At 43.3% G+C, this 27738-nt stretch overlaps 1 protein-coding gene across 1 annotated transcript in view; it reads left to right on the plus strand.

Annotated features, from left to right (window-relative positions):
- The window catches only part of kif21a (kinesin family member 21A), a 117936-nt gene that overhangs the window by 15311 nt on the left and 74887 nt on the right, over positions 1–27738 (plus strand). The window contains exons 2-5 of the mRNA XM_079809771.1: positions 19245–19467; positions 24522–24704; positions 26499–26648; positions 26744–26878. Coding sequence (XP_079665897.1) covers positions 19245–19467; positions 24522–24704; positions 26499–26648; positions 26744–26878 — 691 coding nt within the window. The remainder of the gene's footprint in view (positions 1–19244; positions 19468–24521; positions 24705–26498; positions 26649–26743; positions 26879–27738) is intronic.

Genomic DNA, 27738 nt, shown 5'->3' on the forward strand with positions numbered 1-27738 from the left:
CATGAGTGGACACGCCCCTACTGCTGATTGGCTCACTCTCTCTCTCCCATCATGAGTGGACACGCCCCTACTGCTGATTGGCTCACTCTCTCCCATCATGAGTGGACACGCCCCTACTGCTGATTGGCTCACTCTCTTTCCTCCCCCATCATGAGTGGACACGCCCCTACTGCTGATTGGCTCACTCTCTCTCTCCCATCATGAGTGGACACGCCCTCACTGCTGATTGGCTCACTCTCTTTCCTCCCCCATCATGAGTGGACACGCCCCTACTGCTGATTGGCTCACTCTCTTTCCTCCCCTATCATGAGTGGACACGCCCCTACTGCTGATTGGCTCACTCTCTCTCCCATCATGAGTGGACACGCCCCTACTGCTGATTGGCTCACTCTCTTTCCTCTCTCATCATGAGTGGACACGCCCCTTCTGCTGATTGGCTCACTCTCTCTCTCTCATCATGAGTGGACACGCCCCTACTGCTGATTGGCTCACTCTCTCTCTCCCATCATGAGTGGACACGCCCCTACTGCTGATTGGCTCACTCTCTCTCTCCCATCATGAGTGGACACGCCCCTACTACTGATTGGCTCACTCTCTCTCTCCCATCATGAGTGGACACGTCCCTACTGCTGATTGGCTCACTCTCTCTCTCCCATCATGAGTGGACACGCCCCTACTGCTGATTGGCTCACTCTCTGTCTCCCATCATGAGTGGACACGCCCCTACTGCTGATTGGCTCACTCTCTGTCTCCCATCATGAGTGGACACGCCCCTACTGCTGATTGGCTCACTCTCTTTCCTCCCCCATCATGAGTGGACACGCCCCTACTGCTGATTGGCTCACTCTCTCTCCCATCATGAGTGGACACGCCCCTACTGCTGATTGGCTCACTCTCTTTCCTCTCTCATCATGAGTGGACACGCCCCTTCTGCTGATTGGCTCACTCTCTCTCTCCCATCATGAGTGGACACGCCCCTACTGCTGATTGGCTTACTCTTTCCTTCCCTATCATGAGTGGACACGCCCCTACTGCTGATTGGCTCACTCTCTCTCTCCCATCATGAGTGGACACGCCCCTACTGCTGATTGGCTCACTCTCTGTCTCCCATCATGAGTGGACACGCCCCTACTGCTGATTGGCTCACTCTCTTTCCTCCCCCATCATGAGTGGACACGCCCCTACTGCTGATTGGCTCACTCTCTCTCCCATCATGAGTGGACACGCCCCTACTGCTGATTGGCTCACTCTCTTTCCTCTCTCATCATGAGTGGACACGCCCCTTCTGCTGATTGGCTCACTCTCTCTCTCCCATCATGAGTGGACACGCCCCTACTGCTGATTGGCTCACTCTCTCTCTCCCATCATGAGTGGACACGCCCCTACTGCTGATTGGCTCACTCTCTCTCCCATCATGAGTGGACACGCCCCTTCTGCTGATTGGCTCACTCTCTCTCTCCCATCATGAGTGGACACGCCCCTACTGCTGATTGGCTCTCTCTCTCTCTCCCATCATGAGTGGACACGCCCCTACTGCTGATTGGCTCACTCTCTCTCCCATCATGAGTGGACACGCCCCTACTGCTGATTGGCTTACTCTTTCCTTCCCTATCATGAGTGGACACGCCCCTACTGCTGATTGGCTCACTCTCTGTCTCCCATCATGAGTGGACACGCCCCTACTGCTGATTGGCTTACTCTTTCCTTCCCTATCATGAGTGGACACGCCCCTACTGCTGATTGGCTTACTCTTTCCTTCCCTATCATGAGTGGACACGCCCCTACTGCTGATTGGCTCACTCTCTCTCCCATCATGAGTGGACACGCCCCTACTGCTGATTGGCTTACTCTTTCCTTCCCTATCATGAGTGGACACGCCCCTACTGCTGATTGGCTTACTCTTTCCTTCCCTATCATGAGTGGACACGCCCCTACTGCTGATTGGCTCACTCTCTCCCATCATGAGTGGACACGCCCCTACTGCTGATTGGCTCACTCTCTCTCCCATCATGAGTGGACACGCCCCTTCTGCTGATTGGCTCACTCTCTCTCTCCCATCATGAGTGGACACGCCCCTACTGCTGATTGGCTCACTCTCTCTCTCCCATCATGAGTGGACACGCCCCTACTGCTGATTGGCTCACTCTCTCTCTCCCATCATGAGTGGACACGCCCCTACTGCTGATTGGCTTACTCTTTCCTTCCCTATCATGAGTGGACACGCCCCTACTGCTGATTGGCTCACTCTCTGTCTCCCATCATGAGTGGACACGCCCCTACTGCTGATTGGCTCACTCTCTCTCTCCCATCATGAGTGGACACGCCCCTACTGCTGATTGGCTCACTCTCTCTCTCCCATCATGAGTGGACACGCCCCTACTGCTGATTGGCTCACTCTCTCTCCCATCATGAGTGGACACGCCCCTTCTGCTGATTGGCTCACTCTCTCTCTCCCATCATGAGTGGACACGCCCCTACTGCTGATTGGCTCACTCTCTTTCCTCCCCCATCATGAGTGGACACGCCCCTACTGCTGATTGGCTCACTCTCTTTCCTTCCCTATCATGAGTGGACACGCCCCCTACTGCTGATTGGCTAAAAGTTTTTTGCACTGTTCGGTCTGATCCACTTTAAATGCATAAATTACCTTTCAGCATTTAAAATGACGGATATTAGTCTTTATTGTTTTATTTTAAGTTCATGTAGATAAAATAGCCATTAATCGGTTAACAACCATAACACGAAAATAATCATAAGCTTATCTGAGTAGGCTTTAATTTTTATGTCAGTGAATCTGTTGATACTAAAATAGTAATATTATGGATTCACTGAGATGAAAATCATATTAGTGCATCATATTTTAATTGATCACAGTAAAAAGTCACCCCATGTTCACTTTATACAGATGTTGCAATTTTAAAGGGTTAGTTCATCCAAAAATGAAAATTCTGTCATTAATTACTTACCCTCATGTCGTTCTACACCCGTCAGACCTCCGTTCATCTTCAGAACACAAATGAAGATATTTTAGTGTAAATCTGATGGCTCTGAAAGGCCTCCATTGGCACAATGCACGGTTTACTCTCAAGACCCTTAAAAGCTACTAAAGACGTCGTTACAAAGTCCATCTCACTACAGTGGTTCTAAAATAACTTTATGAATCGGCGATAATAGTTTTTGTGCGCAAAAAAACCCTAAATAACGACTTACATAGTGATGACGATTTCAAAACACGGCATCATGAAGCTTCGAAGCGTTATGAATCAGTGAGTCGAATCAGCGGTTTGAATCGCCAAATTTCAGCAGTTTGGCGGTTTGACACGCGATCCGAATCATGATTCGACTCACTGATTCATAACGCTTCGAAGCTTCATGATGCTTTGTTTTGAAATCGTCATCACTATGTAAGTCTTTATTTAGATTAGATTAGATTAGATTAGATTCAACTTTATTGTCATTACACAAGTACAAGTACAAGGCAACGAAATGCAGTTTAGGTCTAACCAGAAGTGCAATAGCAGCAAGTGCAGGATATATACAATGGTTGCGTAAGTGCAGGACATAAAAATGTTCTGAATATATATAAATATGTATAAGTAGAGAGATGGTTATTACTATAAGTAGAACTGAATTTACAGATGAATATATACAGTGAATAAATATACAGATGGCTATTACTATAAACAGAATTTACAGGTGGATATGTACTATGAATATAATATAATATACAGATGGCTATTACTATAAACAGAATTTACAGGTGAATATGTACTATGAATAAATATACAGACGGTTATTACTTGAACAGAATTTTACAGTTAGAGGTATACAATAATATGTTAGGCTAATATGAGGAATATGGCAGTGGATTAAGTTAGTACAATAAATTATGGACAGAGCTATCCGAAAGAAAGTGTAAAAGTGCAGTGGAAAGTGATTGCATATTCCAGTTAGAAGTACGGTGCAAAATGCAAATGTAAACATTGTTACTGTAAATACAGTCGGCAGTGCAGATGAGCATAATCCGGTTACGGTATGGTAGTGCAGAATGCATAAGTAAACAGTTGTTACTGTAATAAACAGTCGGTAGTGCAAATAACAAAGTGAAGGCAGATGTGAGGTAGGAGAGTTATCAGTTTATGAGGGAAGTGGATCAACGGGGGTTTGAGTTCAGTAAGGAGACAGCTCTGGGGAAAAAACTGTTCTTTAGTCTGCTGGTCCTGGTCCGGTGGATCCTGAAACGCCTGCCGGAGGGCAGGAGAGAAAACAGTCTGTGGGCTGGGTGAGAGGAGTCCTTGAGGATGCTGCGAGCTCGATGCAGGCAGCGTTTCCTCTGGATGTGCTCGATGGCAGGCAGTGGAGTCCCTGTGATGCGCTGGGCAGTTTTCACCACCCGCTGCAGTGCCTTGCGCTCCGCAACAGTGCAGCTCCCATACCATACTGCCACACAGTTGGTCAGGATGCTTTCTATTGCGCAGCGATAGAAGTTCACCAGGATAGCCGAGGAGAGCTGATTCTTCCTCAGTGTCCTCAGGAAGAAGAGGCGCTGGTGAGCCTTCTTGACCAGGCTGGAGGTGTTGGTCGTCCACGACATGTCCGCCGAGATGTGGATCCCCAGGAACTTGAAACTGGAGACACGCTCAACAGCCATTCCATTGATGTGGATGGTGTCGTGTGTGCCTCTTGACTCCTTCCTGAAGTCCACAATGAGCTCCTTCGTTTTGGTGGTGTTGAGGAGCAGGTTATTATCAGCGCACCATGTGGCCAGGTGCTGGATCTCCTCCCTGTAGGCAGTCTCATCGTTGTTGCTGATGAGACCAATCAATTTAGGGTTTTTTTGCGCACAAAAACTATTCTCGCCGATTCATAAAGTTATTGTAGAACCACTGTAGTGAGATGGACTTTGTGACGACGTCTTTAGTAGCTTTTAAGGGTCTTGAGAGTGTAAAGTGCCATTGTGCCAATGGAGGCCTTTCTCAGCCATCAGATTTCAACTAAAATATCTTCATTTGTGTTCTGAAGATGAACGGAGGTCTGACGGGTGTCGAACGACATGAGGGTGAGGAATTAATGACAGAATTTTCATTTTTGGGTGAACTAACCCTTTAACTTCTCACATAAAAAAAAAAAAAATTATGTGATTTTGTTGTTCCTTTCTCTAATTAAAATGTAACATTGGAAACAGTTGACAGAGGATCACTGGTTTTTAATAAGATATTCCAGATGAAATGCTGAAATGTTTGTGAGTAGCTCTGGAGATTTGGTGTGGTTGGTTCACAAATAGCAAGTCACAGTTTTAAGAAATGACAAAAATATACAGGATTCTTACATTTCAAGTAATGCAGAGCAGAACAGTGCTTATTATAAAACAAACCACAGGCTTGCAAATGGCAACATTTCCGAATAAAGACTGTGGTGACCATTTTGTCATTTAATGTGTTTTCTGTCAGAAACATGAATGCGGATGCTGTAATAATCATTGATTTGATCTGAAACTCAACGAGCGCTGTGAACTCAGACATGGGTGCATGTGAACGAGGAATTAAGGTTAAACGGCAGTAGATCCAGTAGTGGCCTACATTCTGTCAGGAAAACCACACACTTTCCCACAGAGAGAGAGAGAGAGAGAGAGAGAGAGAGAGAGAGAGATGGCCTGCTCATTCCTGCATAATGCAAGCCAAATCCACAAAATCTGTGTGTCTTCCTCGTTCAGTGGTTTGCATGCTCTTGTTACACCGGTGTAATATGAATTGCGCTCAGTTGCTATCAGCATTTTCGGGCTAATTTCATGATAATAATAATTGATGCCTGCAGAAAATATGGATTGTGTAAAACAAACAACAACAAAAAGCTGCATAAACGGAAGGAATTTGATAATATCCATCATCGGTTATTGGCCATAACAGAAAATGTTTATCATATTAAATTTCTATATTGATGCAGTCCTAGTTTGGTGCTGTAATTTTACTTTTTGTCCATTTGTGATTCATTTCATCTATAAAGATTTAGTTTGGAATTTTGTAAAGGGAAAGTTCCTCATAAAATGCTTCCGGCGGTAATGAAAGTTTATGCTTTAATGATTTATACAGACTGTGTGAAGCTGCCTCAGGGACGTGAACATGACAGGCACAGACTTGTCTTCAGACGTCTAATTTCAAAAGGAAAATTTCAACACTCATTCTGTTCTCAGTAATTGCGGAATTAATAACGGAGTGATTTAACTGGTTATATTAGTCCATTTCATTTATCACAATTAAGTGGACGTGGGGTGAATTTTCACTATTTTGGTTTAAGCAGATGTTGCTATTTTAAGTTCTATCATTTTTTTTTTCTGCCTTCTTTAATTAAAATGTAACATTGGAAACAATTTGCAAAGGATAACGAATGGCTTAAATACCAGTAAATTGAATAGTGTAAACCTTAGTAAATCACCTTGTAGGGATGTCACGATACCAAAATTCTAGTAGTCGGTACCAATACCATAAAAATTGTGCAGTTCTCGGTACCAATTGGCTACCACAGCAAAATGTTTTTTTTTTATTTTGTTAACCCGCAGCGGATCGCGGGGGCGGGGGGTTAACGGAAGTGGGCGTGTCTCTACTTTTATTTACTTTTGTTTTATATAAAATATTCAATCAACTGTCACAAACTATGCATCATTTGAAAGCTAAAACACTCAAGATTCATGTTCTGAACTTGTTTTTGCAATAAATACACCAGAGAGGAAAGGAATAATGAAATGCTGAAGGACCGGCCATGTAAACATTAGCATAACAAGCGCAGTACTCATCTTTCATCTCCTGTCGTTCAGATCAGATCGGATGACTTCAAAAAACAGCAGCTTACATGTCCGTGTAAGGGTCCACTCTTCAAAATGCATCCCACTTTTTAATCCAAAACAACGAAAAAATAAGGAAAAAACTAAAAATCCTCTGTTGTTTACATGAGTGTTTCAAGTTGGAGTAGTCAATCATGTCCATTTTCAATGAAATAGCGATTCTAATCACTTAAAGCGTCAGTCAAAGCGCCCATGGAATGCTGTTTAAAAGTAAACAATGTTTATAAAAAGAGTGAAAAATAAGCAACCATCTTGTCACAGCCACATTCTGTTTTGTTAATCGACTTTCAATGGGTTTTCATTGGTCACATGGTTCTTTGTTCTGCTTCCCGCCACTCATCGGTTCCTATGGTTACCATCGTTAGTCTAGTAGTTCTGTTCAGCTGTATCTTGTTCATTATCTCGTTTCCATTCGCTATTTAGTTCTCCCCTTTCTCTCAGTCCTTGTCCGATCTCATTGTGTGTACCTACCTGCCTGTTCCTGTTATTAAACTTCATTCTTCTTCCGTCGTCTTCCTACCTGCACACAGCCCTGACAGAAGATCGGACAGCCCAAAATGGACGATAGGGCCAGAATAATCGTCCTGGCTCAGGAGAGCCAAGACCTTTTTTCTTTTATTCCCCGTTTTGTTTCTGTTGCCATCACCAGTGCGCTCCAGGACGAGACACTGAAAACTATATTCAAAATTGGGGCTACTATTCATCACCCCGTGGACCTCCCAGAAACCACATGAATGAGCTGGAGGGAGTCTGTCATCCGGTGTCTGGAGAGCGTTGCGCCCCGGTCCTGGACAGACCCTGTCTCCGTCCAGAGCCCCGTGACGTCCCCTGTCTCCATCCAGAGCCCTGTGACATCCCCTGTCTCCGTCCAGAGCCCCGTGACGTCCCCCGTCTCCATCCAGAGCCCTGTGATGTCCCCAATGACATCTCTTATCATCGACGAAAGTCCAGAGAGGGCTTCAGCCCGTGACAAAAGTCCAGAGAAAGCTCCAGCCTGTGACGAGTGTCGGCTACAGTCTGGAGACCTGCGCTTAGATAAACACGGAAGCGACTGAACGCAGCTGCGGGTACTGAATATACTCGGGAGTCAGTACTACAAAAATGCTGGTATCGTCACATCTTCGGAACACGAATTAAGATATTTTTAATGAAATCCGTGAGGTTTTTGAACCATCCATAGACGGCAATGTCATTGCATTAAAATAGTCCATGTGACTACGATGGTTCAAACTTGATGTTGTGAAGCAACGAGAATACTTTTACAAAACAAAAATAACGACTTTATTCAACAATTTCTTCTCGTCTGTGTCAGTCTCCTGTGTCAGTCCTCCTTTTGTTTTTTGCAGAAAAAGTATTCTCATCGCTTCATAACATTAAGGTTGAACCACTGTAGGCACATGGACTATTTTAACGATGTCTTTGCTGCTTTTCTGGGCCTCGAAAGCTGAGGACCTGGAGGATATTGCTGCTGACTGTACCATCAGGCGACAGCTGTGTAGAGATGGGGCTCATAAGCTAGAGATGGAGAGGACAACCAGAAGACATCAGAAGTGAGCAGGGAGAAATACAGCCATGGCTGCCACAGCTACCACCACCATCACACATATATGCCCCACCTGCAATAGAGCTTGTGGGTCCAGGATAGGACTGTTCAGCCATCAAAGATCTTGCGTTAAAGGTGTGGACGTCGGATTTTGGACAACCGAAGAAGAAGACCAAGGGTGGCAGGCAAATAGGGGGCCAGTGCAGACAGGTCCTTAGTTGCGGAAACATGGAATGTGGTAGATGGAATGTGACCTCTCTGGTGGGGAAGGACTCTGAGTTGGTGCAAGAGGTTGAGCGATACCAACTAGATATAATTGGCCTCACCTCCACACACAGTTTCGGCTCTGGAACCAAACTCCTGGATTGGGGTTGGACTCTCCTTCACTGCAGTTGCTCAGGAGGAAAGGTGTCCAACAGGTTTTGGAACACTCACAAGTCCCTGACTGATCACCACGGTTTTGAAGTTTAATCCTGTGGACAAGAGGTTTGCCTCAATTGCCTCATGTTGCAGAGTGGAAGACGCTGACTGTGTTCTGTGCTCACGTGCCAAACCAGATTTCAGAGTATCCAGTCTTCTTGGAGACCCTTTTTGTGGCTCTGGAAGAGGTACCACCTGGGGACTCTGTAGTACTTCTTGCAACTTTAACGGGCCCTGTTGGTGACAACGGAGAAACCTGGAATGGAGTGATTGGCAGCAACATTTGCCTGATATGAACCCCGTGGTGTTCTGTTATTGGACTTCTGTGCTCAGCAAGGAATGACCATAACAAACACAATGTTTGAACATAAGGTGGTTCATAGGTGTACCCGTTTCTAGACTACCTTAGATAGATTGACCTATGAGTGTTGCATCATTGGATCTTCGGCCATATCTTTTTGAACACTTGTTAAAGAGAGGAGCATAGCTGTCAACTGATTGCCACCAGGTGGTGAGTTGGAGAATCGTGTAGGTGAACTGGGAACATTTGGCAGATAATTCTGCCTGGAAGATCTTTAACTCCTACCTCCAAAAAAGCTATTCCATCATCCTAAGGAGACATGGAATCCAAGTGAGCTCCATTCAAAGCCTCCACCATGGAAGCGGTTGCTTCGAGCTGTGGCTGAAAGGTTGTTGCTGGCTTAGATGGGAGAAGCTTGGGCTGTTCCAGGCTGTTGTAAGTCAGGACGGGAACTTGTTTGCCTTGCTTGTTAATATTGGTCAGCACTTCCTAATCTGAAGCCGCGGTTCACAGCCAGAAAATTATTCTCCCACATCATGTAGGGAGTGAGTTGCTTCCCAAATGGAGGCATCTTGGTGTCTTGTTCACAAGTGAAGGCAGTTCAGAGCTGAAGATTGATAGTCAGATAGGTGCAGCAGCGGCAGTAATGCTGTTGTAGTACCGGACCGTTGTGGTGAAGCAAAGGTATTGTAATAGTGCGTGATTTAAGCCGCGTTTCCACCGAAATTACCCGGAACAATTTGTACCAGGAACTTTTTTTACAGGACCCCCCCCCTGCTACTGCCTGCGTTTCCACTGCGGTCTAAAGTACCGGGAAGATTAGGCAAATTAGTCCAGAGACGTGGGACTGCGCGCGGCTGCTCCTCCCAGTCAGCGACGACAATAATAATTTTTACGCGATACTCTCTGCAACAATAACAAGTATGAAGGAGATGCAAGCAGCGCTGCTTTTGGTAGATATGTATTGTTTTAATAAGGAGGTCATTAACAAAACGGCGGAAAAGAGACGAGCACTGATACTAAAGCGTATTCTGAAAGCTCGTAAAGCCAGATTTAAAATAAGACAACGTATGTTATTATCAGCTATTACGGACATTGACCGTGAGATTGCTGAGACGAACGCGCGCCATCAGACAGAAAGAGCAAGACTGATATTTACTGAACGCAGAACGAAGAAACCTCGCAAAAGACTTTTAAAAATGCCGGTTGAAATAAAACGCTGCGTGAGTTCAATCAATCAGCATGTTCAGCGCCCAAGTCCCACCCCCAAAAGTTCCCGAACTTTGAAAAAGTACTACCCCGGGAGCAGGGCCGTTTGGAGGGGGAAATATTTACCCGGAACTTCATTTAGACCCCGGTTCCTGCGGTCGAAACACACAGAGTACCACCCCAAAGTTCCTAGTTCCTGGGGAAAGTTCCTGCGGTGGAAACGCGGCTTCACATGTTAAGTCAATGCAAAAACGCGAATGGAAATTCTGCGGCGTGAATTGCAAATTGAACGTTTCGGGCTTTGGATGCGCGTAATGCATGATTTGAAAAATCGGAACTTTGCCGGATATTCGCGCCGCGTTAACCAATCAGGAACTTGCTCTAGTAATGACAACAATGAGGACAAAATTATATGTGGATTAGGGATGCACCGAATCCAGGATTCGGGTTCAGATTCGGCCGAATATTGGGCTTTTTGACGGGGTTCGGTTTCTGCCGAACCTCAGAATTTTTTTCCACTGAACCCGAACCCTAGGCTTGCACTATGCGCGCTCCGCTGGTCAAACGTAATGATGCCGCCTTTGAAAGTGAAAATGGAACTCATGAACAGAAAACGTGGCAGTAGCATTCAAGTTCACGATTTGTGATGACAAGGACCCTAAACAACAGCCGCTGTTAAAACATTTACGTATGAAACATCCGAGAGAATACGAGTTGTGCATGAAGGAATCTCCAGACAGCAGCCAAAATGTATTTTTATTTCACCGTGCAAACAGCCGCATAGAGATCAGATAAAATATAAAAATAAATAAAAAATACATAGGCCTACACTAAATATTTTTCACTGAAATAATTACCAAATTAAGATGACAAAACGAAAATACACTGAATCCGTAAGCTTTGAAGAACCGGAATCGTTTTTCTTTTTTTTGTCAAATAAAAATTGAAGGTCTAGGTTACCTCAATCCACACCTTGTATGTTTTTTGTTTGTTTGTTTGTTTTTTAAGTAACATGTCTAAGTGATGTGGGTTAGTCTGGAGCACAGCCCAGTTGACAGTTAAACCCGCGGCACAAAACAACCGCAATCCTTCTGTCTCCACAGCGCGCGCGCTCACGTCTCCTGCGCTCTCCGTTGTGTTGTTCTTTTAAACGACAGAGGACGACTCGGGGTAATTTTTCTATAAACCATCAGGAAACAGCGGCGAGAAGAACATACGCGACAATGTTTACTTTAGTAAACTTGACCAAAACCACACTAAAAGACTTCAGATGGACCTGATGTCCTGGGAATACAGAGATAACGCCTCGCTAGAGCGGCCAGCCTCGGGAAGCGCCGTTCATTTGCTTTCCACCAGTCAGAGCTTGTGCTACTGCTGTATTTTTCTGTCTAAATGGTCCCACACAGTAAGCTTTTCCATTGCTTCATTCTGCAAGATATATCTGGTTTGTGGTTGCACATGTCGACGCGCTCCGTGAGTGAACAAATAACGCTATACAGCATATTTTTCTTAACCATGCATCAAAAAACAAACAAACAAAAAAGCGTTAAAAACATTTAAACTGGTAGTATTTATCGGTCAAATTTATTACTTTCGGTTAACGGTTAAATGGTCAATAGCATCTCTACACTACTGTGGACGTTGTTTCCTTCGTTAATGTGTTTACTGTGATAATGGACTGAGGATGGGAGTAGAATTCGGTATTCGGTTTCGGATTCGGCCGAATCTTAACCAATGGATTCGGTATTCGGCCGAACCCCAAAAATCTGGATTCGGTGCATCCCTAATGTGGATACCCTGAGCTGTACGATACATCTTCGTACTTTATAGAAACAGGAATAAAAAGAATCTTCCTTGGAAGAAAGTGAGTAAGGAGGTCGGACATTCTGGTAAGTTGTAAAAAGCACTTTTTACTCAATTTGAGCTCTATATATATATATATGCACACGTATTGAGACTACAAGCTAGCTAAAGCCAGCAAATTGAGCTTATTCGCCATATTTTAAAATAATCCATGTCAGCCATTTCGCAATGAGACTGGAGCCGCCTGGCAGAAGCCCCTTCCATGATGCAAATTCGCATCTGTTGTGAAGTGAATGTCACGCGTGAATGAAGCGAGTAAACTCAAAATGTTCAAGCGTCCAACTATGCGAGCATGACATTATCGTCCCCGGCAAGAGTTGGATTGCACTCTTATGCTCTTAAGTGTACTAGTTGATCTATTATTTGACCCCCCATCTATGATCATGAACTTTGGGTAATGACTGAAAGAATGTGATTGCGGGCACAATCAGCTAAAATACATTTTCTTAGGAGGATGTTTGGGCTAACCCTGAGAGATGGGGTGGGAAGCTATAACATCCGGGAGAGACTCTGGAGTAAAGCTCCTGCTCCTCCCTGTAAAAATGAGCCAGTTTAAGTGGTTTGGGCATCTGATCAGGATTCCTCCCTGTGCTCCTGTCATGTCCAACTGGGAAGAGACCAAGGTCAGACCTGGGACATGCTGGAGGGATTATATTGGTCAGTTGTCCTGGGAACCCCTTTGGGATCCTCAGGAGGAGCTGGGGGAAGTTGCCAGGGCAAAGGATGTTTGGACTTACCCTGCTGCCACGAGATCCTGGTCCTGGATAACAGCAGGACAATGGGTGGATAGATTAAAACTGTTTATGATGTTATGTTGTATGCCTTTCTTCTGTACAACATGAATGGTGTATTTTTTGAAGAATATCCTGTCCATTCTTTTCCATATTCTGAATGAATCATTCAGACCTGCAAAGATCAGATATTGCTTCTTAGAGCAGATGCAAAGGTTAGTGAATGATGACACACTTTTCATTCTGTTCTTTATATTTTTTGAATGTTACCCATTATAGAACTGTGATTATGAATTGTGTGATGTTCTGGTTTGAAACAAACAATACAGGCTCTAACCCATCCTCTGCTCATGTGTCTGTCACCCACATATCTGTCTCTCTCTTTCCGTCTCACTGTCTTGTGTGTAATACAGGAAAGATCCAGTATCAAACACACACACAATACTCTCTCTGTGCCTCTGTCAGTGAATTGTGCTCTGAACAAAAGTGCCTCTCACAGTCAGAGTGAAGGCTCAGCCTCTGCTGTCAGGTGCACACACAGAAAGTGACATCAGTGTCTCTATTTAGTGGTGTTTTTAAAAGCCAAGCATCACTTTTGCTACTGGTTGGTGATTGTCGGTGAAATATTAAAGGGGTCATGAACTGCATTGTTTTATTGTTGTATAATGTTTCCTGTGGTGCACGTATAATGATTTTTATATAAAGCATGGTCATAATTTAGAAATTGAAGGCATTTTCCTGCCCTGATTTTAGCTCTGTTTGATGGGCGTGTCTGCTCTGCTGTGAGACTTTAGTATAAACGCCCACTGCTGTGATTGGCTGACATCTTTGTATATGAAATGGGTAGTACCGCGTCTCTCTCGCGTTGATATGAGCCTGTCGCAGATATGTAGGCATCGGCGTAAATGCCGCGGATATGAACGCGCTCCCAAGCATGTCCACGCGTCTCACAGCGCGCGAATATTCACACAAAATTAACTCAAAAGGGCAACATAGTCTGTTAGGTCTTAAGTGAACATAAACGTGAAATTTGCCAGTCACCGCAAGCATTTAAGTTTCATGGCCCACAGAATATGTTTACAGCCGTTTTGATTTATATGCTGTTTAATGTGAATGATCACGTTATTTTTCATATGCATCTTATATGATATCGCTTGTTTCTGCTTCTTCTTCGCCCTGTGTTTTGATCAGGAGATTCTGCACTCGTTCAGGACATGTGTAATAGCACCCCCCTACCGTGTAACAGTGAAAACACAGAAATCATCAATGGCAGGGAAGCGTTTTCTCATAAAAGACGAGATTAAAAAATAAAATAAAAAAAAATCACTCACTGCTCTTGACTGAATAACTTTAATAATGGTTAATCTATATTTATACGGTGAAGATTAACTGTTTTTTCATTTGTATGTTTGTTCTGTTGTATGTATTATGTACATACTGTATAATATATACAGTACCTATCAAAAGTTTGGACGCCAATGGGAAAGTGTGTACAAACTTTTGGCTGGTACTTTACTATAATATACACATAAAGAATATATCGGCCAATATATCGGTATCAGAATTTCTTTACTCCCTAATATAGGCCCCCAAAAACCCATATCATTCAAGATTCAAGATTCAAGAGTTTTATTTGTCACATACACAGTTATATACACAATATACAACTGGCAGTGAAATGTAAACAGGTCCGCTCCATGGACAGTGCAAATAACAGTTACAAGAAATTAAAATAGAAATAGAATAAAATTAGAATAAAAAGTATTAACATAAGTAGAATTATAAATAAATCAAGTAAAAGATAAAAATAGGAAATAAGATAAAAATAAAAATATAAAAATTAAAATATAAAAATATAAAAAAATAAGTGGATATGATAAGTGAGATAAACTGTAGACTTAGAAATAAGTGGTTAACATAAATATATATATATGTATATATAAAGAAGTATAATGTGCAAGGTTTATTACAGGTTGTTACGCAGTAACAATAGGAAAGTAAAGTGCAGTGCAATGGCAGTATGTGGATGTTAATGTTTAAACTGGATGTTTATGCGTGTGCGGGGTGAAGTGAAGTCACGTGACTGAGTTCAGGAGTCTGATGGCCTGGGGGAAGAAACTCCTCCTGAGTCTTTCAGTCTTTGCCATCAGGCTACGGAAGCGCTTACCAGATGGCAGCAGGGTGAAGTGAGAGTTTGCAGGGTGATTAATGTCTCTGATGATTTTAGTAGCTCTACCTCTGCAGCGTTTGGTGTAGATGTCCTGCAGAGACGGGAGAGCTGAGCCTGAGATGCGCTCGGATAAGCGCACCACTCTTTGCAGGGCTTTGGAATCGTGACTGGTGCTGTTCCCGTACCACGCTGTGATGCACTGAGTCAGGACACTTTCTATCGCCCCTCGATAGAAAGTTTTCAGGATGGCTGGTGAAACCCTGAATTTCCTCAGCTGGCGCAGGTGGTACAGTCTTTGCCTGGCTTTTTTCACCTGTGTCTGGATGTGTGTAGTCCAGGTCAGATCCTCGGAGATGTTCACACCCAGGTATTTGAAGCTGCTCACTCTCTCTACCGGTGTCCCGCTGATCATGAGAGGGGAGTATGACCAATGGTGTCTCTTCCTGAAGTCCACAATCAGTTCTTTGGTCTTGTTAACATTCAGAGAGAGACAGTTGTCCTGGCACCATGATGTCAGTTGCTCCACTTCGTCCAAGTATGCCGTCTCATTGTTGTTGGAGATGAGACCCAGGACAACAGTATCATCAGCAAACTTGATGATCGAGGTGGAGCTGTGTGTGGACAAACAGTCATGGGTGTAGAGAGAGTAGAGCAGGGGACTCAGCACACAGCCCTGTGGAGCTCCAACACTCAGGGTGATGGAGGTGGAGGTGAACTGGCCTACTCTCACCGCCTGGGGTCTGCCAGTGAGGAAATCTTCAATCCAGAGGCAGAGAGAAGAATTCAGGCCTAGATCCAGGAGTTTGTGTGTTAGCTTAATGGGAACTATGGTGTTAAAGGCTGAGCTATAGTCAATAAATAGCAGCCTGACATAGTTCCCACTTTTGCTGTCGATGTGAGTGAGGCAGGAGTGAAGGACGTGAGAAATGGCATCTTCAGTCGATCTATTGGGACGATAGGCAAACTGAAGAGGGTCCAAAGTGACAGGAATGGAGGAGCAAATGTTGTTTTTAATGAGTCTCTCAAAGACCTTCATGACTAAAGATGTGAGAGCCACTGGACGATAGTCATTTAGGCAAGAGGGTTTACTGATCTTAGGTACAGGGATGATGGAGGATCGTTTGAAAGAGGTGGGGACAACAGATGTAGCAAGGGACTCGTTGAATATGGATGTAAAGAGCCCTGCGAGCTGATCAGCACAGGACCGCAGAACACGACCTGAAATACCATCCGGCCCAGCAGCTTTCCTGACATCCACACGTTTGAGTGCCCTCCGAACCTCGTCCTCCGAGACAGAGATCACGTGACCGTTGCTGCTCTGAGGGACTCTCTCTGACGCGTCACTCGCCGGAGTCGCGCTGCCGCGATTACCATCAAAGCGAGCGTAGAAAGAGTTTAACTCGTTCACCAGCAACGGATCAGCTCTCACCTCTGCAGAGGATTTAGTTCCAAAAGCACAGATGGTCCTCAGTCCCTGCCACATCCGCCGGGAGTCGTTGAGTTGGAAATGAGATTCCACTCTGTCTTTATAGCGGAGTTTTGCGGCTTTAACGGCGCGCCGGAGGGCGTAACATGAAGCTTTGTACTCCCTCATATCCCCCGTTTGGAGACCGGCATTGTACGCGATAGTGCGCGTGTTAACTGCAGTGCGGATTGAACTGTCCACCCACGGTTTCTGATTAGGGAAGGACGTTATAGTTAATGTTTGTGTGGCTTGCTCTGTCAGTGTGTTGATAAAGCAGAGCGCCACTTCTGTGAACTCGCTGACGTCTTCAGAACTCGCGCGGAACATGTCCCAGTCGACGTCATCAAGAGCTGCCTGTAGCGTGATCTCTGAATGGGATGACCAGCGTTTGACTTCCCTCCTCACCGGGGGCTCTTGAACGAGCCTTTGTTTATATTCCGGTGTGAGGAAAATGGCGGCATGGTCCGATTTGCCAAAAGCTGGCTGTGAACGAGCTTTGTAGGCGTTCTTAAACGGAGAGTAGCAATGATCCAGTGTGTTTGCTCCTCGTGTGGGACAGGAGACATGCTGGTGAAAGTTTGGCAATACTTTCTTTAGGTTAGCTTTGTTAAAATCACCCGCGACGATGAAAGCAGCGTCGGGGTGTTTGTTTATGAAGCCGCTGGTCACATCATGGAGGGCAGATAAAGCCAGCCCCGTGTCTGCCTGTGGTGGAATATAAACGGCAGTGGCGATGACCGAGGAAAACTCCCTCGGCAGGTAGAAAGGCCGGCACATGAGAGTTAAATGTTCCAAGTGAGGCGAGCAGGATCGCGAAAGAATGGAGATGTTCCTAGGATCGCACCATTTCTTGTTTATCATGAAACACACTCCACCGCCTTTAGATTTCCCGGCCTCGGCTGTTCTGTCCATCCGAAAAACAGAGAAGTTCTCGGACGGCGTCACGGCTGTATCCGGGACCGCTGGCGTGAGCCATGTTTCGGACAGACAATAGATGTTGCAGTCTCTCATGTCCCGTTGAAAACTTATCCTGGCTCTAAGATCGTCCATCTTATTCTCCAAGGATTGGACATTTGCGAGCAAAATGCTCGGGAGAGGAGGGCTGAATGCTCTTTTTCTCAGTCTGTTGCGGATCCCAGCGCGTTTCCCGCGGTGTTTTTTGAATCTTCGCCGTCGACTCGAGTGGCCATTGTTCAACTCGGCGTCCCGGCGAATATCAGATGGAAGATTGGAGAAAGTGTCCTGAAACAGGTCAGTGTAGCGGTAACCAATTTCCAGAAGTGTTTTGCTGTCGTAACAGATCAAAGCAGATGATCCGTTGGAAAAAATAGAGAGTAAAAGAGAGTAGAATAATAAATAAAAGCAAAGTCTTAGCGGAGCGACCTGAACGGCGACCGAGCACGGCGGCGCCATCTTGCGTTTCCTGGAACGGATCCTGGATTCGGGCTCGGAACGAGTACAGAATCTACGTTTCAGGATCCACCGGACCAGGACCAGCAGACTAAAGAACAGTTTTTTCCCCAGAGCTGTCTCTTTATTGAACTCGAACCCCCGCTGATCCACTCCCCTCATATACTGCTAACTCCTACCTCACATCTGCCTTCACTTTGTTATTTGCACTACCGACTGTTTATTACAGTCACAACTTTTTACTTATGCATTTTGCACTACCATACCTTAACTGGATTATGCTCATTTGCACTGCCGACTGTTTTTACAGTACCTACTGTTTACATTTGCATTTTGCACTACCATACCTTAACTGGATTATGCTCATTTGCACTGCCGACTGTTTTTACAGTACCTACTGTTTACATTTGCATTTTGCACCGTACTTCTAACTGTAATATGCAATCACTTTCCACTGCACTTTTACAGTTTTTTCGGATAGCTTCTGTCCATAATTTATTGCACTACCTTAATCCACTGCCATATTCCTCATTTTAGCCTAACATATCATTGTATACCTCTATCTGTAAAATTCTGTTTATAGTAATAGCCATCTGTATATTATATTATATTCATAGTACATATCCACCTGTAAATTCTGTTTATAGTAATAGCCATCTGTATATTATTCACTGTACATATTCACCTGTAAATTCTGTTTATAGTAATAACCATCTCTCTATTTATAGATATATTATATATATTCAGTACATATCCATGTCCTGCACTTATGCAAACGTTGTATATCCTGCACTTGCTGCTATTGCACTTCTGGTTAGACCTAACCTGCATTTCGTTGCCTTGTACTTGTACTTGTGTAATGACAATAAAGTTGAATCTAATCTACTTTTAATGGAAAATTTATGAATTTTCCTATTATAGTGAATTTTCCATGGTTATTATAAAACTGCAACGCTTGTTTCATAATATGAAATCAATAAAAATGGTCAAAACATGTAAAATCAACCTTGTGTGGCTAGAAGCAAGTGTGTATCGGATCTTGGTTCCTCTGTATCTTGCTGATTGTGAGGAAGTATTGTTTAGGTCAAGCTGAAAAATATTTCATCGTTTGAAGGAAAACATTTCTAGACATTTTATTGTGTGCAGTGAGACACCCAGTGATTCTAGGCTTATTTTAAGTGACTAATTTGCACTTTATCAACACATCAGGAGGTTCTCATTGTTATTCAGCGTCTGACTGGGCATGCTATTTTTGTACATTTCATGTCTCTCTCTCTCTCTCTCTCTGTCACAGGATTCGTCCTCAGCTGGCAAAGGAAAAGATCGAAGGATGTCACATCTGTACGTTTGTGACCCCTGGCGAACCCCAGGTGGTTCTGGGAAAGGACAAGGCCTTCACGTATGACTATGTGTTTGACATGGACTCGACGCAGGACGCCGTCTATGCCAACTGCACTGAGAAACTCATCGAAGGATGTTTTGAGGGTTATAATGCCACTATATTTGCCTATGGACAGGTTTGTGTCTTTCACCAAGTCTTATATCACATGCTTGTTTATGTGAAAAGGCCTTTTGCGTTCTCATTTAAACAGTCTGATCAGGGTCACACGTCCCCGTCTATCTCCAGGAGCCGAGGCTACTGACGCAATATCGAGTGAACCGTTACAGTACTTACATTTTGTGGCGAGTTCATATCGTAAATTCATCACTGATTTACCAAAGAATCCACAGTGAAATGTACCAAAAACAAACAAACAATTCTCAACTGAGACATTCACGTTGTTGAAAATAAATAAGCACATTCCTAGCATTAGGATCCTTTGGAAGGTAATGCTATTTTTTGTCCAGTGATCCTGTATCTCTTCTCTCCTCGTCATCTCACTAACACACCAGTGGGCGGAGTTAGACCTCTGATTTTGCAGAGGTCTTTCGTCTCACTATTTCGTCTTAATGTGACAAAATCTAAAACAAGTTGTTTTCTGAGCTTGGTTTCAATAAAACGGGGAAGCTTTGAGTTGTCTGACTCCTACAATTAAACAAGCTGTTTTTGCTACTGTGCCTTTAAGACCTTCTTGTTTTTCAGCCCCTCCCCTCAAACCATCTGTCATATGGAGCATCCAATCACAAGTACACCTGCCTGCAGAACTGGGCGGGGCTGCACGTGTCACTCCGCCTCATACCTACTCTGATTGGCTCGATTGTCTTTCATAGGCATACATGATAGGAAATGTGTGTGAGTCGGTGTAGTATATGTCGTTCAAATCTATATGAACTGGAAGAGCTGTTAAGAAAGCCTTTTAAAAACATTAACCTGTATCTCGCCATGTCCCTGAAATGTTTGTTTTGCTAAATTAAACTAGTCTTTAGGCAACACCAACATATAAACAAATGTTTTGGTTGATTTTCCACAGGAGGAGGATCAGGTCTTCAGGTTGAGGAATGAACTATGAATTAAATGATTCATGAAATATGATTACTTCATATCACCATAGCATGACATGAAATAGTAGTATGACAGATGTATTAGTATCACTTTAATTTAAATAACATGGCAAGACGCACTCATTTAACGGAAGGTGTCGGGTGCAGTTGTATGATAAATGATAAATGTGTCTGCCTTGTTAATTTAGTTTCTATGAAACTAATTACATTGAAAAAGCGTAATGTCAGACTTTCCTCCACTTCATTTCAGGAAAAAAACGTGGTTCCTCATTAATTTAAAGTGAAGAAACCTGATAGTGATGTCCGTTTCGTGAGCAAATCTCTTGAGCTGATTCTTTTCAATCAACTGGTTCACAAATAACATCATTCATTTGCGAATTCAACTGATCCAGAAGATTAAACTTGCAATAAGCGAGTCAAGTGAACAATAAACACTTGATTTGTTCTTTTCCCGCTCAAATGAGCCAATATCCTGGAGTAATATGATACTCAGATCTCCTAATAATTCATAATAATGTGGGACTGAGCTCTAACCTACACTATATTGCCAAAAGTATTTAGCCTGGTTAAAACCAGACCATTCTCAGTAGTAACTGAGTTATGGTCTGGCAAAGCTTCATAGACAAATCATTTCCAAAGGGGCGTCGCTCAAATGCCTCTCGGCGCAATTGGATAGACCTAAAACCAATCAGAGCGATGAGGGAGATGACGTATGCAGAGCGACGGAGAAACATCTGACTGGCCGTTTCTCAATATGCGTTCTTGTCTGTACTTGTGTTCTCAAATAGGAAATGTCCCCGGTTTCCATTTCAGAAATCTGGTCACCTTACCTAAACCACATATTAATGTTTAATATATTATTTTTGAAATGTAAACGAAAAGAGGCAGGGTGTTTTATACTTCGTTTTATTATAAATATATAAGATAATCAATGTAGGCCTAGCTACGCGTTGCCTGAACCACATTCGTGTGGCTATTATGTTTAAGATTTTTTATTTTTTTTATGAAATGAGGCAGTGGTGTTTTATGACATATTTCGTACGCAAATTTCTGACTTGCGTCCGTGCCAAGTTTGACTCCGGAGAACGAACTCCCGAGGACGGGAGGACACTAGTCCGCCTACTATGCTCTTGACAGTATCACTGTATATATTTGTATATGTAGTGCAGGCAATGCATATTATCTTCAATGCATGTTTATAACAAAACGAAATCTAAAAAACCCAGCCTCTTTTCGTTTACATAAAAAAAAACACACATAATATAGGCATAATATAGGCTATGATTATCACTGTAATAAATTAAATATGACATAAAACACAACCCAGTCTCTTTTTGTTAAATGTCAGTTTATGTGTGATCATCAATAGCAATTATAAAAGTAAGTAAAAGGTATAAGAAGCTATACAATAAATAAAGCAATTCAGTCAAAGTCAGCGCTAGGAGACTACAACGGTAAAGTTTAATAGCTTAAAAATATAAAGTTATGAAACTTCATTTTGCCCTCAGACAAAACGATCTGTCTGGGAACAAATTATAGATTAATGAGAGCAAAGATCAGCCATTAGATCTACACAAGACGAGACGGTTTAACCACTACAGAGACATCAGAGCCAGCGGCAGACGGCAGAAGGACTGGCCGAGGAAAGGCGCCTCTCGGTGGGGTTGAGCAATTGAGCGCCGCTGAACCACTGGAGCTCACAACTCCGAAAACGGCAGATCAAATTTTAAAAAAGGCGCTCTTTTTATAAATAAACCACAGATTTGAGCTTTAAACAACTACATTCTCGCCTGAAAAGGACTTAAAACTATATTTTGTAAAACATTAACACTACCAGAGGGCTCTCGCGAAGACAAGCAAGCTGGTATCAGACTTTTGCCGAATCCAGTCGGTAAGACAGCGATAACATCTTTTTTAGATATAAAGGCTTCGAGTGTTGTTCTTTGCTCGGGTTTTAACGAAAAGGAAAAGTTTAAATCGCTTAAAACAGCTGATAGCAAGATAGCTGATTCGAACGAGTGATGCTCCACGGCGGCAAATCTGCTTGACTGCTTCAACCTCGCTGTGCTGACGTCATCGTGTAAAGCCCGCCCCAACGTTTCTAATTGGTGCCACGATTTCTAGGGATTAGAAATGGGCTTGTTGCCAGACTGCTTGCAGAGCAAATCTAAATTTGCCGGAAGTTGTCTGGGTTTCCCCAGGCTAAAAAGTATTGGGACACCCCTCCACATCACTGAATTCAGGTGTTCAATCACTTCATGGCCACAGGTGTATAAATCCAGCACTAGGCCTGCAGACGCTTCTACACACATTAGTGAGAGAATGGGTCGCTCTCAGGAGCTCAGAGAACTCAAGCGTGGGACCGTGATCGGTTGACACCTGTGCAATAAGTCCATTCGGGACATTTCCTCACTACTAAATATTCCACGCTCAACTGTTAGTGGGATTATAACAAAGTGGAAGCAATTGGGAACAACAGCAACTCAGCCACAAAGTGGTAGGCCATGTAAAATCACAGAGCGGGCCCGGGTCAGCGCATGCTGAGGGTCACAGTGTGCAGAAGTCGCCAACTTTCTGCAGAGTCAATCGCTCCAGACCTCCAAACTTCATGTGGCCTTCAGATGAGCTCAAGAACAGTGTGTAGAGCTTCAGGGAATGGGGTTCAATGGCCGAGCAGCTCATCCAAGCCTTACATCACCAAGTGCAATGCAAAGCGTGGGATGCAGTGGGGTAAAGCGCGCCGCCACTGGACTCTAGAGCAGTGAGACGTGTTCTCTGGAGTGACCAATCACGCTTCTCTGTCTGGCAATCCGATGGACGAATCTGGGTTTGGCGGTTGCCAGGACAACGGGACTTGCCTGACTGCATTGTGCCAAGTGTAAAGTTTGGTGGAGGGGGATTATAGTGTGGGGTTGTTTTTCAGGGGTTGGGCTTGGCCCCTTAGTTCCAGTGAAAGGAACTCTCAATGATTCAGCGTACCAAGACATTTTGGACAATTTCATGCTCCCAACTTTGTGGGAACAGTTTGGGGATGGCCCCTTCCTGTCCCAACATGACTGAACCAGTGCACAAAGTGTCGCTCCATAAAGACATGGATGAGCGAGTTTGGTGTGGAGGAACTTGACTGTCCTGCACAGAGTCCTGACTTCAACCCGATAGAACAGCTTTGGAGCAGAGACTGAGAGCCAGGCCTTCTCGTCCAACATCAGTGCCTGACCTCACTAATGCGCTTCTAGAAGAATGGTCAATAATCCCCATAAACACACTCCTAAACCTTGTGGAAAGCCTTCCCAGAAGAGTTGAAGCTGTTAGAGCTGCAAAGGGTGGGCCGACTCCATATTAAACCCTACGGATTAAGAATGGAATGTCATTCATGTGCACGTAAAGGCAGGCGTCCCAAAACTTTTGGCAATATAGTGTATTTTAGGTTTGTCTTATTTGTGTAATATTAGAAACCTCTTTTACTGGAGTAATATTTTATTAGTGATTCTCTACTTCAACTCTGCATTACAGTGAAGCAACTTAGAACGCATTTCCTATCATGTATGCTTATGAAAGACGACCGATCGGAGGAGGTATGGGCCCGTTCTGCAGGCCAGGTCCTTCTCCAATCAGTCCCACCCTTAAAATAATAGTTTTAACTTTACGCTGCTTCTGGTGATTTATTGTCCCACAGGTGACATTACAGGTTAAAGGAGTTTAGATTTGGCCTCTGCTCTTACATCCATGTGTTTTTCATGTTCTCTCTCTATGGCTGGCGTTGCCTGTGACCTGCATTTCACGGCTGATTTCCCCCAAACACCAGCACACAGCTCTGATATCTGCCCGTCTCTCTCTCTGGCACGGTTAATAATCCAGATTTATCAACGCTCTCGCTCATCCGCCAGACAGACACATCAAACTCCAGCCTGTAGACAAAAAAACTGTACTAATAAGATTAGTCTATCATCGATGGCAGGGATTTATTTATTATTAAAATGTAATAACATCATTTTGAAACACAACTTTAATTAGGTTCAGCCTGCACAATTTTTTTAATAATAATTATATAAACTAATTCTAGAAATGTATTAGTTGAATATCTGTTTTGCTGTGTGGACACGGATCAGCTCTTTGCGTTGTATCTCAGACAGGGTCAGGGAAGACGTATACGATGGGCACGGGCTTTGACATGGCCATACTGGACGAGGAGCTGGGCATCATCCCGCGGGCGGTCAGCCACCTCTTTAAAGGCATGGAGCAGAGACGCCAGGAGGCGGCAGATCAGGGCCGACCCGTCCCGGAGTTCAAGATCAGCGCACAGTTTCTGGAGGTACAGTGCTTGTGGAGGATGCTTCACTTTAGGGGCGCGTGACACTGACAAAAAAGATTTTGTTGATGGCGATGATCAGACGATATTTTGCGGAGTGTGTTTTTTGCTGGTACTTTGGCAGGTTTAGGACTGCCATGACAGCTGACTCCTAACGTTTTATTCATATTTTGTTTGGTTAGTTCGCATCAGTGACATCAATTTAATGATTTTATCTGCATTTTTACCTTTCATAAAGCCATTTTTAAAAACAAATTAAATGTATCTTATGCATCACTTATTATCTCAAATTATTACATTTAATCAATTCATTCAATTACCGTATTGTTGGGATTGTAAGACGACCCCCCTTTTACAAGGAAAAAGGCTTTTTGATAAAGAAAATGCATTTATTTGAAAATAATTTTTATACTGCATATTTTTTATATTGTATAATAAGTATGGTCAATACTGGTAAAATGTACTTATGATCACATTTAAAAACAAGCAGCAATACCGGGGCCAAGCGCAAAGAAGAAGACAAGACATGCCAAAATGGCTGGCAGTGTCAGATCAACTGCAGCAATGAGCAATTAAACACATTTTAAGATGATTTTAGGCCAAAAGGCTGAAAAATGCATTGTAGTCTATGGGAATTTCATGTTTTGTTTAATTATAGCGCCACCAAGTGGCACAATCCAACAGTTTTTTTTATGTTTCCTCTGAGTGAGCCCATACATATGTGTGTCAATTTTGGTGAAAATATCTCATTATGTTTTGGAGTTAAAGACATTTATATGAAAAAACACGTAAAAAATGACTGACACCTGACTTTGATTCGATTTTACTACCCCTACTATCAATATTTTGACATTTGGGCATTAAAGTCAAACTATCGACCAATGTTTCCGAATTTCTGCCGCTGGTTTCGTCTCGATCGGACTAGCGGTTTTGAAGATATCAGCTAACGTTTTTTAAGCGCTAAATTATAACGCTGCACAAACCATACGCCGAAACCTGGCAAGTCTGGTATCGTTGGACTCGTCAAGGATTCAGGAAACAAAATAAGTTACTCCTATGAAAATAAGTCAACCACACCCAAAGTTATAAGCATTTGAAAAAGAAATTATCCTCTAGGTGGCTTTGAAACTTCTCAGGCTCCTTCAGGGCATCGTGCTGATGACCCATACCGAGTTTAGTAACAATCCGTTCATGTGTTCATAAAATACAGCATTTTAGCACATAATTCAAAATGGCCGATATGGTCAAATTGGATATCAGTCGACTTGGCATGATGTCCTGAATCTAACGAGACTTTTAGATTTTTGGACAAACTGTTCAGAAGTTATAAGCAAAAATAGCCATTTTTTTCGTATCTCCGGACCAGTAGGTGGCGCTGTGCTGAAACGCTGCATGTCGCCTCAGGTCATGCTTGTGATGACTTGTACCAAGTTTGGTTTGAATACGATAAAGCGTTGCAGAGATATTGCCTTAAGTGTGTTTTCGCAACCGCTACGTAAAATTTGTTTGCGCGTTTATCGAAAACGATTTGACAAATCAACTTGGATTCCATATATTTTTGTCAGCATTTATTGTCAAACTACTAAAATGAATAAAAATGACAAAGGCACATCAATATACTAAAACTAAAATGTAACTAAAAAAATATAAAAATAAAAGTGAATTAATACTTTAATAGTATATAAATAATACCGAAATAAGTTGTGATATGATAGTTATGGTTTCTTTAGGGAAGTGCAACAATATGAATTGTTTTATTAATATTGTACGATCTGTCTTTCCCATTTGTATCTTCAGCTGTATAACGAGGAGGTGTTGGATCTTTTCGACACCACGCGTGACATGGAGATGAGAAAGCAGAAATCTCATATTAAAATCCACGAGGACGCCAGCGGCGGCATCTACACTGTGGGCGTGACGACACGCACCGTCTCCACAGAGGCAGAAGTGAGCGGCGTTGATTATTTGTTTTCTGAGATGTTGTTTCCATATATTGTTGATAAAATGGCAGTTCTGACTATAGTGTACTGCTTTACTCGCAGATGATGCAGTGTCTGAAGCTGGGCGCTCTCTCCCGCACCACTGCCAGCACTCAGATGAATGTACAGAGCTCTCGATCTCACGCCATCTTCACCATTCACGTCTGCCAAGTGCGTGTTTGTGCACCCGCAGAAAACGTAAGTACCACTTTGAGTTATTGGGGTCTGTAGGATTGGGATGTTGAAAAATGCCCATCACGCTCAACCAAAAAAATATAGCTTCATTCTTAAAGGTGCACTATGTAACTTTTCCGTCCGCTAGAGGTCGCCTATTCAAAACAAAGGTGTAGTTTGATGACGGCACATTTGAGTGCAGAATCTTGGGACATGTGGTCTTCAGCTCACAGCCGGTGGGAAAGAATCGGGACAGGACTCGGGCAGAAATCATGTTGATGGATGTGATTATTAACGTTACTGTAGTCTGAAGCAGAGCAGGAGCGAGTGTTGTGGAGCTGAGGAACCGCTGGAGCGATTGTTAATAAGTAGAGATGCTCCGATCAGCATTTTTAGGGCCGATTACCGATCACCAAGATCATGATCTGCCGATTGCCGGTCACTGCCGATCACAGAATGGCAGGGGAATGGCAATCTTTTATCTATAATCTTGCAGAGTTTGCACCATTTGTAGAAATGAAACTAACTCTAAGTTAACTGTATTGAGAAAAAAAACTGTAGAAATAGGCTGGAGTCAAGATCTTGTGTTTATTTTAGAAAATGAGATAACTTAAGGCTACTGTAGGCCATCTTTCCCAAATAAATGTATATAATAATCTCACCTAAATATTTGATCATGCAGTGCATTTTTGTTTTTAAAGACAAAATTTCAGGTAGGTCTAACATTAGTATTGAGGTAAGAAATACTAAAGACATTTAATAAGAAATCAAATGTAAATTAATATTGGTCTTCCCTGAATAAATTAAATTAGATTAATCCTTACACTTAAGGTTGCAAAAGTTAGTCATTCAAGAGCAGTGAGTGTCATAAAGGTTCATCAAAC

Source organism: Gobio gobio (assembly GCF_949357685.1).
Source record: "Gobio gobio genome assembly, chromosome: 25".
Taxonomy (NCBI): Eukaryota; Metazoa; Chordata; class Actinopteri; order Cypriniformes; family Gobionidae; genus Gobio; species Gobio gobio.